The sequence below is a fragment of the Sus scrofa genome, chromosome Y (genome assembly GCF_000003025.6).
Source record: "Sus scrofa isolate TJ Tabasco breed Duroc chromosome Y, Sscrofa11.1, whole genome shotgun sequence".
NCBI lineage: Eukaryota > Metazoa > Chordata > Mammalia > Artiodactyla > Suidae > Sus > Sus scrofa.
The window spans coordinates 1,661,456-1,674,840 of record NC_010462.3 but is presented as its reverse complement, the minus strand read 5'-3'; the positions used below and the strand labels follow the sequence as shown (position 1 = coordinate 1,674,840).

Sequence of the window (13,385 nt, the reverse complement as noted above, 5' to 3'; positions counted from 1 at the left end):
CAGTTTATTACATATATATTTATTTATATATACTTTTCATATTTTGCGCATGATAGTGTCTTACTGGATATTAGAGTTTCCTGTGCTCTCTGGAGGTCCTTGTGGATGACCTAGTTTATATATAGGAGAGTGTATCTGTAATCCTAAACTCCCAAATTTACCCCTCCCCCTTCCCCCTTTGAGAACCACAGGTTTGTTTTCATAATCTCTGCGTCTGTGTCTGTTTTGTACATAAATTCGTTTGTATCATTTTGAAATGAGATTGCACATATCAGTGATGTCATGTGGTATTTATCGTTCTCTGAGTGACTTAGTATGAGAGTCTCTCGTTCCATCCCTGTTGTTGCACGTGGCATGATTTCATTCTTTTTATGGCTGAGTGATAGTCCACTGTGTGTGTATGTATCTATTTATCTGTCTGTCTATCTATCTACTGCATTGTCTTTATCCATTCTCCCAAGGCAACAGAAATAAAAGCAAAATAAACAAATAGGACCCAGTCCAACTTATAAGCTTTTGCAGAGCAAACAAAGCATCAACCAAACCATCTTCTTAATTATGTCCCAAGTTTCCCAGAGAAAACCAGTACTGGAACACTTTGGAGTATTTCTGGGTACCAAAAAGGGTATGTGAGCTCATAGATGTCACTGGATTTTGAGGGTGTTAGAAAAGAATACATGGCTTTTATTACTTTCTGTTTTTCTGATCATCTTAGGGGAAAAAAAAAACAAAACTGTCCAGATTAATTCTTAATGGTATCCAACAGTAAATCCTAGGACTCCTCACCACTTTCACGCTTGTTTTGCAGTTGAGTACAGATAAATGTTTCTAAACAGAGCAGCGTACTTTGAATTTGTGTACTTTGTTTATTTTTGTTCTATGCTATATCTGATTTTACTTGATTTTAAATTTTTAGTAAGGTTTTGTTGATGTACAGTGCTGTGCCAATTTCTGCTGTACAGCTAAGTGACCCAGTCATACATACATTCCCTTTTTTTATAGTATCAGGGTCTATCCCAGGAGACTGGATCGAGTTCCCTGTGCTGTACAGCAGGACCTCATGGCTTATCCACTCTCCTTGTCATAGTTTGTATCTCCAAACTCCCTATGCATCCCACTCCTTCTCCTATCCCCTGCACACTTGAAAAGGAATCAGACAAATTCTGTCGCTTTTGTATCAGAGAGTTGTATAAGTCATCTTTTTTTTTTCTTACAGGTTACATGGCCCTGAATTCCATAGGTACAAAATATCTATCTCATGTATGTTTCATACATATGCTGAGATGGCAAAAAGTAGGACTTTCCATCCTAAGTAGTGTTGAAATGTCCTTCATACAAACAAATTGAAGCTTGCAAATGAAAATAAAAAATTGGATAAGGTTTCAAAATATCTGTGGAGATCTGCTCCCATTGCATGTGTCATTTTCCCTCTGCTTTTAGCCCATTTCTGGGGTCATTGTGTCATTGGGGGTATATCGTAATTGTTGAATAGAGCCTGCCTAAAAGCTCTGCTCTATTTCGGCCTCTCCTTTCTCTTTAGACTTTAAGCACCTAATAAGCACTTACTCTTCAGGCCAAATAACTCAATATGCATCATCACCTTCATGCAGAATTATCCATCCACGATGTTTGCAGTCAGAGTGAAGCTAAGCTTCCTTTATCGTCTGAGTCATTTTAAAAGCAGAGCCTGCTGAATAGCATTGAGAACTATGTCTAGATACTCATGTTGCAACAGAAGAAAGGGTGGGGGAAAAACTGTAATTGTAATGTATACATGTAAGGATAACCTGACCCCCTTGCTGTACAGTGGGAAAATAAAAAAAAATAAAAAAAAAAAAAAAAAAAAAAAAAAGCAGAGGCAAGGTAGACCAGTAATCCCTTTCCTTATGGACCCATTTTATCTGTCACTGGACACCTCTCCTTTCTTGCTATGTGAAGGTGAAGCAGAAATAAACAGTAGTGTTTCTGGTATGAAGAAAGTCAGTTTCATCAGGGATCACTTTTGAACACCAACTGCCCTCCGAGAAGAAGACTTTTATAGGTATATTCCCCGGACTAGGCTATGGGATTCCTACTCTGCTCAACTCCGCAGTTGAGAATAATGAGGCTTTGTCATCTTTCTTGTTTTATTATTATTTTTTTTCTTTTTTAGGGCCGCACCTGCAGCATAGGAAAGTTCCCAGCCTAGGGGTCAAATGAGCGCTGCAGCTGCAGGCTGGCACCATAGCCATCGCAACAGGGGGTCCGAGCTGCATCTGGGACCTACACAGCCTGTGGCAACGCAGGATCCTTAACACACGGAGCAAGGCCAGGGATCAAACCCACATCCTCACCGAGACAATGTTGGGCTCTTGACTCACTGAGCCACCACAGGAACCCGCAGGTTTTGACATCTTAAATAACATGCTCAAGGCTTTCCTGTAGGTTCACATCCAAGGCTTATTGACTTTCTGAATCCAATGCGTGCAATTCCCCTGCTACTGACCTGGTACATTCTGTTGGAGCTCCCATTGTGGCTCAGCAGGTTAAGAACCTGACTTCAGTGCAAGAGGATGCGGGTTCCATCCCTGGCCTTGCTCACTGGGTTAAGGATCCGGTGTTGCCATGAGCTGTGGTGTAGGTCTCGGATACAGCTTGGATCCCATGTGGCTGTGGCTCTGGCATACACCTACAGCTACAGCTCCAATTTGACCCCTGCCTGGAAACTTCCATATGCCACAGGTGCAGCCCTAAAAAGAAACAATAAGTAATGCTAATAACAATAAAAGAAAAGAATCTAACATTTGGCTAGAAGGGGATTTAGTTTCAGACTTGCTGTTGCCAAATTTTCATCATCGTGAAAGATGTTACCAGTTCTCTTCACCTTCTGACCTAATAAATTTTATCATCTTGAATGTTAATTCCAGAATGTAACTGGTTTTCATTTTGTGCCTGAGTGTGGGAAAAGTGCTTTAAAATGTCTGCGCAAGCTCCTGGGAGCTTGGGCTTATCAGACACAACTTAGAATAGATTTACAAGGAGATCCTGCTGAATAGCATTGAGAACTATGTCTAGATACTCATGTTGCAACAGAAGAAAGGGTGGGGGAAAAACTGTAATTGTAATGTATACATGTAAGGATAACCTGACCCCCTTGCTGTACAGTGGGAAAATAAAAATAAATAAATAAATAAATAAAATAAAATAAAATGTCTGTGCAGCCTCTTTCTAAACCAGCATGTGAGGACAGGATGTCTTTAATGAGAATGGGGTGAGGAACCCCATTAATAATGTCTTGGGCGGAGTTGCCATCATGGCTCAGCAGAAATGAACCTGACGAGCATCCATGAGGTTGCAGGTTCGAGCCCTGGCCTCGCTCAGTGGGTTAAGGATCCAGCATTGCCATGAGCTGTGGTGTAGGTTGCAGACGCAGCTCAGATCCCACGTTGTTGTGGCTGTGGTGTGGGCTGGCAGCTACAGCTCTGATTTGACACCTAGCCTGGGAACTTCCATATGCTCCATGTGTGGCCCTTAAAAAAAAAAAAAAGACTAAAAAAACCTTAAATTGTTGAAATCACATCCTTCAAAATTGCCTTATGATTTATTCTACTGTCCTTGGAAACATCTCTGACCCTGTGCGACATTGGGGTGATAATGTGAGATCATAGAAGGAGTGCCAGGTATTACTCAGGTCATGTTTAAGTAAAAGAAAAACTGAAAATAGAGACATAATTTCAGTTAGTTTTGTCTATGTCACCTGCAGAATTTGCATATAGAACTTTCTTCCCCTTTCATCTTCTCCTTTAGAGATCGATGCCCTTTTGTTAAATCATAAACAGTTCCAATGAGAAAACTTTAATCTTGCCTCGTAATGATTTTCCTCTAAGTGTCCCAGAATAGAGATTTCTACTTCTTGGATGGCTTTCCATATTTCTACCTCTGCACTCATTCGCGTCACCCAGAGTTTTGTTCTGGCTCTTCTATGTGAGCGAACATGAATTCTGTGTGTTCTCATTGAAAAGATTTTACTGAAACATTTCCTTTTTGCTTTTATAGCATTACATTAAATATTGCATGTACACACACACACACACACACACACACACACACTCACCAGTATGAGTGAGAGATTCTGATCTAACAAAGGCTAGTGATTTGCTGTCTGGGGCAAATCTTCCTGCTATTCCGAAGAAACACAATAGATCATTCTGCAAGAATGTGTACATGTATGTCCACATATGTAGAATTCTTTCAGAAACGTGATTGAGACCCCTCCATTAATGCTACTACTTTCAGGTAACTACACACCCTGAAAATGTAAAATATGTGTTTTTCTATATTCACGGCTTAATTTCCTCTGGAGTAACAGTCACCCCCAAAATGCCTCCTGCACTCAAGTCATGAATGATGTCCTAAAAGAGAGACAGCGTGGGTGGCAGTAAAGTCACGTGATAAACAAACCCAGGGGCCACCACATCTTGATGCTGTTGGCACTTTACCATTGATTTGAGGTGGACAGAAAGCCGTGTGGTCTGGAATCAGTCTCCTTGATGCTCTCAGTTCAAAGGAATGAGAAACACTGAGGTTATAACTACCCATCTCAAGACCCTGAAACTTTCTGTTCTAGAGTGAAATCAAGACCCAATGCAATGCCCATAACAGTCATTTGATTCAAGTACAGGCGGCAGATGGGATTTTGGTTTTTTAAGCATCTTTTTCATGAACTGTGTTTCAAAATAAGCATGCAAACCCCTGAGTGTACCGTGTGTGTGTGTGTGTGTGTGTGTGTGTGTGTGTTGTTCCTTCCAGGGCTTGGACTGAAACTCAGCATCTATCCACCCACTAATCTCTCTGAATTCAAATGGTCTCTTTTGTATGTCTCTCTCATTGTTCAGTTGTGGCGGGGGGGGGGGGTGCAATACTGATTTACAAGCCTCCATGCAGAGCCAGTAAATCTCAAAAACCAATGTTTCCTCAGCTGAAATGCTTAGAGGATTTGGACCCCAAGAATATTTGTCAATGAAAGGAGCCATTTGTTTCAAATCTCTGCTGCTTCTGTGATTTCATCTATAACATGTAAAGGAAAGTTGCATGCTCATCCGGGAAGGTGTCTTCTGGGGATGCTTCTGCCTTTGCTAGTGTGCGTTGTTGTGTCCAAACAGATGAGCTGCTAGCATGTTGTTGTTCATAGAACTTCATGCTAGGAAACCCACACGCATGCTAAGTCTGGATTCTGTCAAACACTGTGTTTTGAGACTCAGGCTACGAAAGGAATATACTATCATAGAAAAAACAACATCACTTGCTTTCATTCTCTACCGGTAATGGGAAATCTGACCCTTGGAACATTTAAATTTTAAAAAGCCAGCTATTACATTGACGATGGATTAGTGACAAGGTCCTGCTGTACAACCCAGGGAACTCTGTCCAGTCTCTTGGGAGAGACCGTGATGGAGAGAGTATGAGAAGAAGAATGGATATATATGTATGACCGGGTTCCTGTGTTGTGTAGCAGAAATTGACCCAACACGGTAAATCAACTATACTCTAATAATACTAATCAAAGAACAATGGAATTCTGCTTGATATTCTGCGATACCCTCCAGGGGAAAAGAATCTGAAAAAGAATAGATGTGTATATATGCGTAGCTGCATCACTTTACTGTACACCTGAAACCAACACATCGTAAATCCATTACATTCAATAAAACTTTAAAAAATGAAAATAAAATAAAACTTTTAAAAAAAGAATTAAGCAAGATAAACAATCCCTAGATGTTGCAGTAAATGAAGATTCCACAGCGGATGCTATGGAAACTCCAGCTTCCAAGAAACCACGTTCATTTGCTCAAGTTCAGAGACCCGTGGAGAAAGGTCTTCCCCTCAGGACTTTGGGAAGGAGATCAGCCTTGCCAGAATCAGACCTTTCAATGGGATGCTTTTACACAAAGGAAAGTTTGCCAGGGTACCGAATATCGATGCAGACTGGTAAGGAGCCAGCCCTTGGAGAGTTTACCACAGTCACGTTTTGTTTTATTTTTCTTTTTGCTGGCGAGGGCGGGGCTCCAATTTAATAAAGGCTTGTGATTTACTGGACGTTGCAAATCCTCCAGCTCCTGCAAAGAAACAATAAGCGACTCGGCCCTTCTCTGAGAGCCGAGGGTGGGAGAAAGGCAGGCAGAGGAAGGATGTGTTAAAAAAAAAAAAAAAAAAAAAAAGAAAAGAAAAAAGAAAGAAAACCCACAGCATTTCTGCCAGAAAATTCCTGGAGCCTTTCGAAATGAATCACCTCTCTCCTGAATGGGGACGGGACGAGGGGGCGGGTGGCGGTGAGAGGCTTGTCTCCCGGTTATTAAACGGCACCCAAACTGCCATCATCAGCCCGTTGCGTACATAAAGCTGCATGAAAGAGGCTTTTCTCCGAAGCCAAGCATGATTCATTTTATGAGAAAGAGTATAAAACGCAAGGGGCGGGGAGTGGGTACAGGCGTGGGGCCCCAGCACATTCCTGGGTATGAAACACTAATTAGTAATTGCTCATTAAATAAGGGAGAGTCTGAATATTCCTAGGCATCAGACAGGGCTCCTCTCACATCCATCCCCAGGAACCTGAGACAGGACTGGATTTGGGGGCCGAGCCCTAAAGGGACAAGCTTCCCTTTGTCACGTGCATTTGTGCAGAGGGGCTCGAAGATTGTGCATCGCAAGGGTTGTCATCTCAGAAGCAGAGCAGCCACAAAAAGACCCATCTGGCTGCTTTCTTTGGATCCAGACTCTTCTTTTCCAATCCCCTTCTGGCTGGCTGATTCTATTTGCCACAGGTGCTCAGGCAAAGCTTCTGGAAGAAGCCTCCTTCACTCAGTTGGTCTAAAACCTCATCCTTTAGGATCTGGTTTTAGAGCTGAGAGTGTGCTGCTCAAGAACATCTCGAGTCGCTCTGCGCTTTGGCTAGGGTTGTGTTTGAAGGCGTTGGTTCTCATTTCTGTTATTTGGGGGCCTGGATGCGTCTGTCTTGCCATCTGCACTGTGGAGGCTGGACAGTTATCTCATAAGCATCCGTTGATGCGGGTGAATGCGGTGACCCGTTATTCTTGGAATAAAGACATGGCATGGAGGAGTTCCCATTGGGGCTCATCAGTTCACACGCCCAGCAAGCATCCATGAGGATGTAGGTTTGATCCCTGGCCCTGCTCGGTGGTTTGAGGATCCCGCGTTGCCATGAGCTGTGATGTAGGTTTGCAGACATGGCTCAGATCTAACATAGCCGTGGCTGTGGCATAGGCTGGAGGCTACAGCTCCGATTCAGCCCCTTGCCTGGGAACTTCCTGATGCTGCAGGTACAGCCCTTAAAAAAAAGAAAGAAAAGGCTCAGAGGAGAATATCATAATGGGTGATTTTGCATGAGGGCAAAAAAGAATGCAGAATGGATAAACACTTTTATGACTTTGTTTTCCCTGAAGGCTCATTCAAGACAGATTTGGGCATAAAGTTTGGTTAAAGTTTGTGAAGTAATTTAAGCTTGGAGGGCGCATTTACAAAATGCTCATGGTTTTTGAATCTGAGTGAGAGAGTGTCTTTTCTCACAAAATGATTTCAGACATCGGAGGCAAGTGGTGTTTCTAGGTCAAGACTTTTTTGCGACGGGAGGAAAACAGCAATTGAGATAGATCTGTAAAACGGATCACTATAAGTGCCCCAATTGCCTCATTGGTAGCTTTGAAGGGGGAATGGAGAATTTGAGGCCTTGAGTGAAATCTAATTCCTTAATCTACACACTCCTCTTTCCTTTTAAAATAAAGCGTATCGGCCTAGGCTATTTTGAGGACAGTGGTGGAGATTTGAATATGCATAGGTTTTTGTGGAAATGTAAAGAAATATGAGTTTTTGCCTGTAACTAATTTTTTTTCTATGTGGAAAAACAGAGATGCGTGCTAAACTGTTTAAGAGTGGGATGTCATGAGGCTAAAATTTGCTTTGAAATGTAGGCACTAAGAGGAGTTAAATGAAAATATTATCAAGTACTTTGGTGGGGAAAACCTAAGCGATAGTGTTTTTATGTAGAAGGTACAGAATCTTATATATTGATGTCCACACACCTAATCCCCCCACCCCTTTTTTTTTGTCTTTTTAGGGCTGCACCCTAGGCATATGGATGCTCCCAGGCTGGGAGTTGAATCGGAGCTGTAGCCACCAGCCTACACCTCAGCCACAGCCACGCTAGATCCGAGCTGTGTCTGTGACCTACACCCCCGCTCACAGCAACACAGCATCCTTGACCCACTGGGTGAGGCCAGGAATTGAACCTGTGTCCTCATGGATAGTAGATTCATTTCTGCTGAGCCACGATGGGAACTCCTTTTCCCTTTTTTTTTTAAGAGTCATTTTTGTTTTGCCAAGGAAAACCAGCACGTACTTGGAATGATGATTCAAATACAGGCACATGTATAGATCTCTGATATTGTCACGTATTGTAAATATTTTAGATTCATTCTGCCTTATGCAGTATCCCCATATCAACTCACACAGACGTGTTATCACAGTGTCAGCAGATCCAAGAACCCTCATAGCTGTTATTTACATAATGTAATCTTCTGCCATGGAAAGTATGCAACACTGTTGCTGCTCCTTTATAGAGAGAAACATTAAAGAATGAAGCAAATAAACCATCAGGTAGCCTTTCAAATAGCAGGGATGTTTATATGCTTTGTGCAGTTGATAACCCAATATCTGGTGTTCTTTTTTTTTTCATTGTTTTTAAAAATGTTTTTGGAGTACAGTTGATGGACAAGGCTGCATTAGTTTCAGGTGTACAGCAGTGATTCAGGGATACAGACAAGTATCCATTCTTTTTCGGATGCTTTTCTCACATAGGTTGGGATATTGAATATAGTTCCCTATGCTGTGCAGTAGGTCCTGGTTGCTTATCTATTTTACACATTGTCGTGTCTGTATGTGTATCCCAACCTCCTAACTTATCTTCCCCAGACCTGTTGTAGTTTCTCTGTGCTAACCATTAGTTTGTTTCCTGTGTCCGTTTTATTTTTACTTTTTTCAATTTAATTTTTATTTTATATGGGAGTAGAGTTGATTGATAAGGTTGTGTGAATTGCAGGTGTTCAGCACGGTGATTCAGGGATACATAGACGTACATGCATCCTTTTCCAGATTCTTTCCCTGTGTAAGTTATTATAGAATATTGAATAGATTTCCCCATGCTCTACAGTGGGTCCTGGTTGGTTATTGATTTTATTATATAGTCCTGTGTCTCTGTTACTCCCAAACTCCTCATTTATCCTCCCCCTCCCATGTTCCCCTTTGCAAACTCTAAGTTTGTTGTCTCTGTCTGAGTCTAGTTCTGTATTTTTTTTTTTTCTACTTAGTCTTTATCATATATGGGAGCATAGTTGATGGACAAGGTTGCATGAGCTTCAGGTGTACAGAACTGTGATTCCCTGATGTCTGTATATATCCATTCTCTTTCAGATTCTTTCCCCTTAGAGCTGAGGACAGAATATTGAGGAGCATTCCCTGTGCTCTGCAGGACGCCCTTGTGGATTATCTAACATCTATTTATATCCTGTCTTCTTTTGCAGGGTTTTTAAGTACCGGCGACCAGGCGGCCAAAGGCAACTACGGACTCCTGGATCAGATTCAGGCCTTACGATGGATTGAGGAGAACGTCGGGGCCTTTGGTGGGGACCCCAAGAGAGTGACCATCTTTGGCTCCGGTGCAGGTGCCTCTTGTGTCAGCCTGTTGACCTTGTCTCACTACTCAGAAGGTAATAAACGCAGCCCCACAGAGGGCAGCGGGGATCCTCTGGGACCAAGAAAAGAGCCCATGTATAGTTCTGGCCCTAGGTGCATGCAGGGTGCCCATACATTTCACACACACACACACACACACACACACACACACACACACACACACACGGCCCCACAAGGCATGGATCCAAACCCTCTTCTCACTCAGCTTTCTTTCTCATTTAAAAAAATCAAGGTATAGTCGACATACAACATTGTATCAATTTCATGTGTATAACATCACCAGTATTTGTATAGGCGTTCCTGTGGTGGCTTAGCAGGTTGCAAACCCAACTAGTATCCAAGAGGATGCAGGTTCAATCCCTGGCCTTGCTCAGTGGCTTAAGGATCCGGCGTTGCCGTGAGCTGTGGTGTAGGTGACAGATGCAGCTTGGATTCCGTGTGGCTGTGGTGTCGCTGGCAACTGCAGCTCTGATTCGACCTCTGGCCCGGTGAACTTGCATGTGCCACAGGTGTGGCTGTAAAAAGAAAAAAATTGTCTGTATTGCGAAACCATCACAAAGATAAGTCTAGCAAACATTCTTCACCACTGAGTTACAAAGTTTCTCCCTTCTGATGAGAATTTTCATTATATCTGTTCTCTGAGCTCCTTTCAAATATGCAGTCCAGTGCTATTAACCATGTTAACCACATATTTTTTCTCACTTCCACTTAAGACAACTAACTGTGGCTTAAAATAATTGGTGGTGGGATTGCCCATTGTGGCTCAGTGGTAACAAACCCAACTAGTAACCATGAGGATGTGGGCTTGATCCCTGGCCTCAAACAATGGATGAAGCATCCGGCATTGCCGTGAGCTGTGGTGTAGGTCGCAGACGTGCCTCAGATCCTACATGGCTGTGGCTGTGGTGCAGGCCAGCAGCTGCAGCTCCAGTTCAGCCCGTAGCCTGGGAACGTCCATATGCCACAGGTGCAGCCCTAAAAAGACCAAAAAAAACCAAAAAAGTAATTGATGGAAAATGACTTTTTTCCATCATGCCTACACCCTACCTTTGCCTCTCTGATTTTATTTGGTCAAATTTAAATTTTATTAACTTTACAGCATGGAAGTTACATGAAAGGGAACAGTTTGTGGGTAAGGGTTGTACACGTGTAGGTTTCATGATAGAGCGTGTCGCCCTTGACCAGTCACTTCTTTGGTACAAACTCATTCAAGGTGATGCCCTCTGGTCTTTCACTGACAGAAGTTTCCAGCAGTTATCAGATGACAGATAGTTTGTTTCTTTTTAGGGCCACACATGCAGGCACACGGAGGTTCCCAGTCTAGCGGTAGAATCGGAACTACAGCTGCCGGCCTACACTGCAGCCACAGCAATGCAGGATCCGAGTGGCATCTGCGACCTACACCACAGCTCATGGCAACACCGGATCACTGACCCACTGAGTGATGCCAGGGGTCAAACCCGAGCCATGATGGGAACTCCCCAGATGAGAGACTTAAAAGAGAAGTCAGCAGGGATTGGATCCTGGAGGTCTGGAAGCTGGTAGTAAACTTCCTGGCACTCTCTGCAAAAAGGAAACAAAAAGAAAAAAATGATAAAATGTAGCCCTGGAACACCTTGGCAAGTGCAAGAGCATATTCGTACTGACAGTCTAAATCCTTAAGGTTGTGTTATGCCTCCTTCTGTATCACTAGATAAAGAATTGCTCCAGGGGTATGTGAACCATTTAGATCAAAAGAACCTGAAATATTAAACGGAGGGAGAGGCTTTTTTTTGGCTATACCCAGGGCGTGTGCACGTTGGACCTGAGCCACAGCAGTGCTAACACCAGGTCCTTAACCCACACTACCACCAGGGAACTCCTAAAGGAATTATTTTTCTTTGAAGCGTCATGCAGTACCTTCTTTTTTAAAAATTAAAGTATAGGACTGCCTGTCATGGCTCAGTGGTTCATGAATCCGACTAGGAACCATGAGGTTGTGGGTTCAATCCTTGGCCTCGCTCAGTGGGTTAAGGATCCAGCATTGCCATGAGCAGTGGTGTAGGTCATAGGTACAGCTCGGATCTGGCATTGCTGTGACTCTGGCGTAGGCCGGCAGCTACAGCTCTGATTAGACCCCTAGCCTGGGAACCTCCATATGCCACAGGGGTCGCCCCAGAAAAGACAAAAAAACAATAAATAAATAAATAAATAAGTTGATTAGATGCCAACTATTGCATTTGGAGTCAATAAGCAATGAGATCCTGCTGTATAGCACAGGGAACTCTATCTAGTCACCTGTGATGGAATATGATGGAAGATAATGTGAGAAAAAGAATGCATATATATATGTATATGTATATATGTATGACTGGATCCCTTTGCTGTATAGTAGAAATTGACAGAACACTGCAAACCAACTATAATGGAAAAAAAAAAACATAAAAAAATGATTTACAATATTGTGCCAACTTCTGCTGCATAGCAAAGGGACCCAGCACCGTATATATATACACACACATATACACACATATATATATTCTTTTATGTATATATGTATTCTTTTTTTTAATGGCCACACCCCTGGCATATGGAATTTTCCACCAGGGTTAGGAGCCGAGGAGCAGCTGCAACCTACACCACAGTGGAATCTCTCATACATTTTTTAAAAATATTATTTTCCATCATGGTCTATCCCAGGAGATTGGATCTAGTTTCTTGTGCTATATAGCAGGATCTCATTGCTTATCCATTCTGAATGCAGCTTCTTTCTCTTAAGTACCATAAACATGCTAAACAAAGGGAAGGACCATCATGTCAGGTGACTGCATCCCATTTTTTTTCTTGCCTCCTGCATGACGTTAAAGTGTCTGACTCTTTCTGTGCCTTGATTTCCTCATTAACAAGATAGGCCTGATGCTGATTTTCAAGTCCTCTGAAATCAGAATTTCTTGATTCTTTGTCTTTGAATGAATGGCTGAGGAGAAGAAGAATGGCAGGCTTGTGTTTGTCTTAACCCTTTATCCAAAAAAAGAAAGAGGGAGGGTACTCATGCAGATCATTGTAATAATGATTGCTAGAGCATTTTAGAACATACCTTGACTTACCCATTTCTCAATAGATAGAACCACCGGTCTCACTTGACAGAGGAGTGGGAACCAGCTTTTGTTGGAATGCAACACAGGTGCACCCAAGCTCATTAGGGGAAACATGTTAATTACTTCAATCAACAGATCAGAAATGATTATGACAGTGCTTGGCATGGGTCATTTCTACAAAGCATCTCTCCAAAAAAAAAAAAAAAAAACATCAGCCCTAGAATCAAGAATCCCAGGAGTTCCCATGGTGGCTCAGTGGGTTAAGAACCCAACATAGTGTCCATGAGGATGTAGGTTTGATGCCTGGCCTCACTCTTTGGGTTAAGGATCTGGCATTGCTGTGAGCTGTGGTGTAGATTGCAGATGCGGCTCAGATCCTGCATGGCTGTGGCTGCAGCTCTGATGTAACCCCTAGCCTGGGAACTTCCATATGCCATGGGAGCACCCTAAAAAAAAAAAAAAAAGAAAGAAAAAAGAGGGAAAAAAAGAATTATAATCATACATAGACTTTTGGCTTTAGAAATTCCATTTCTAGCAATATAACTTAATAAACTCATCTTACCC

General features: G+C 42.5%; 1 protein-coding gene across 3 annotated transcripts in view; it reads left to right on the top strand.

Annotated features, from left to right (window-relative positions):
• Positions 1-13,385, top strand: part of LOC100624109 (neuroligin-4, X-linked) — a 300,951-nt gene that overhangs the window by 271,601 nt on the left and 15,965 nt on the right. For all 3 annotated transcript variants that reach the window (XM_021080990.1, XM_021080992.1, XM_021080991.1), the window contains one exon: positions 9,573-9,758. In XM_021080990.1, coding sequence (XP_020936649.1) covers positions 9,573-9,758 — 186 coding nt within the window. The remainder of the gene's footprint in view (positions 1-9,572; positions 9,759-13,385) is intronic.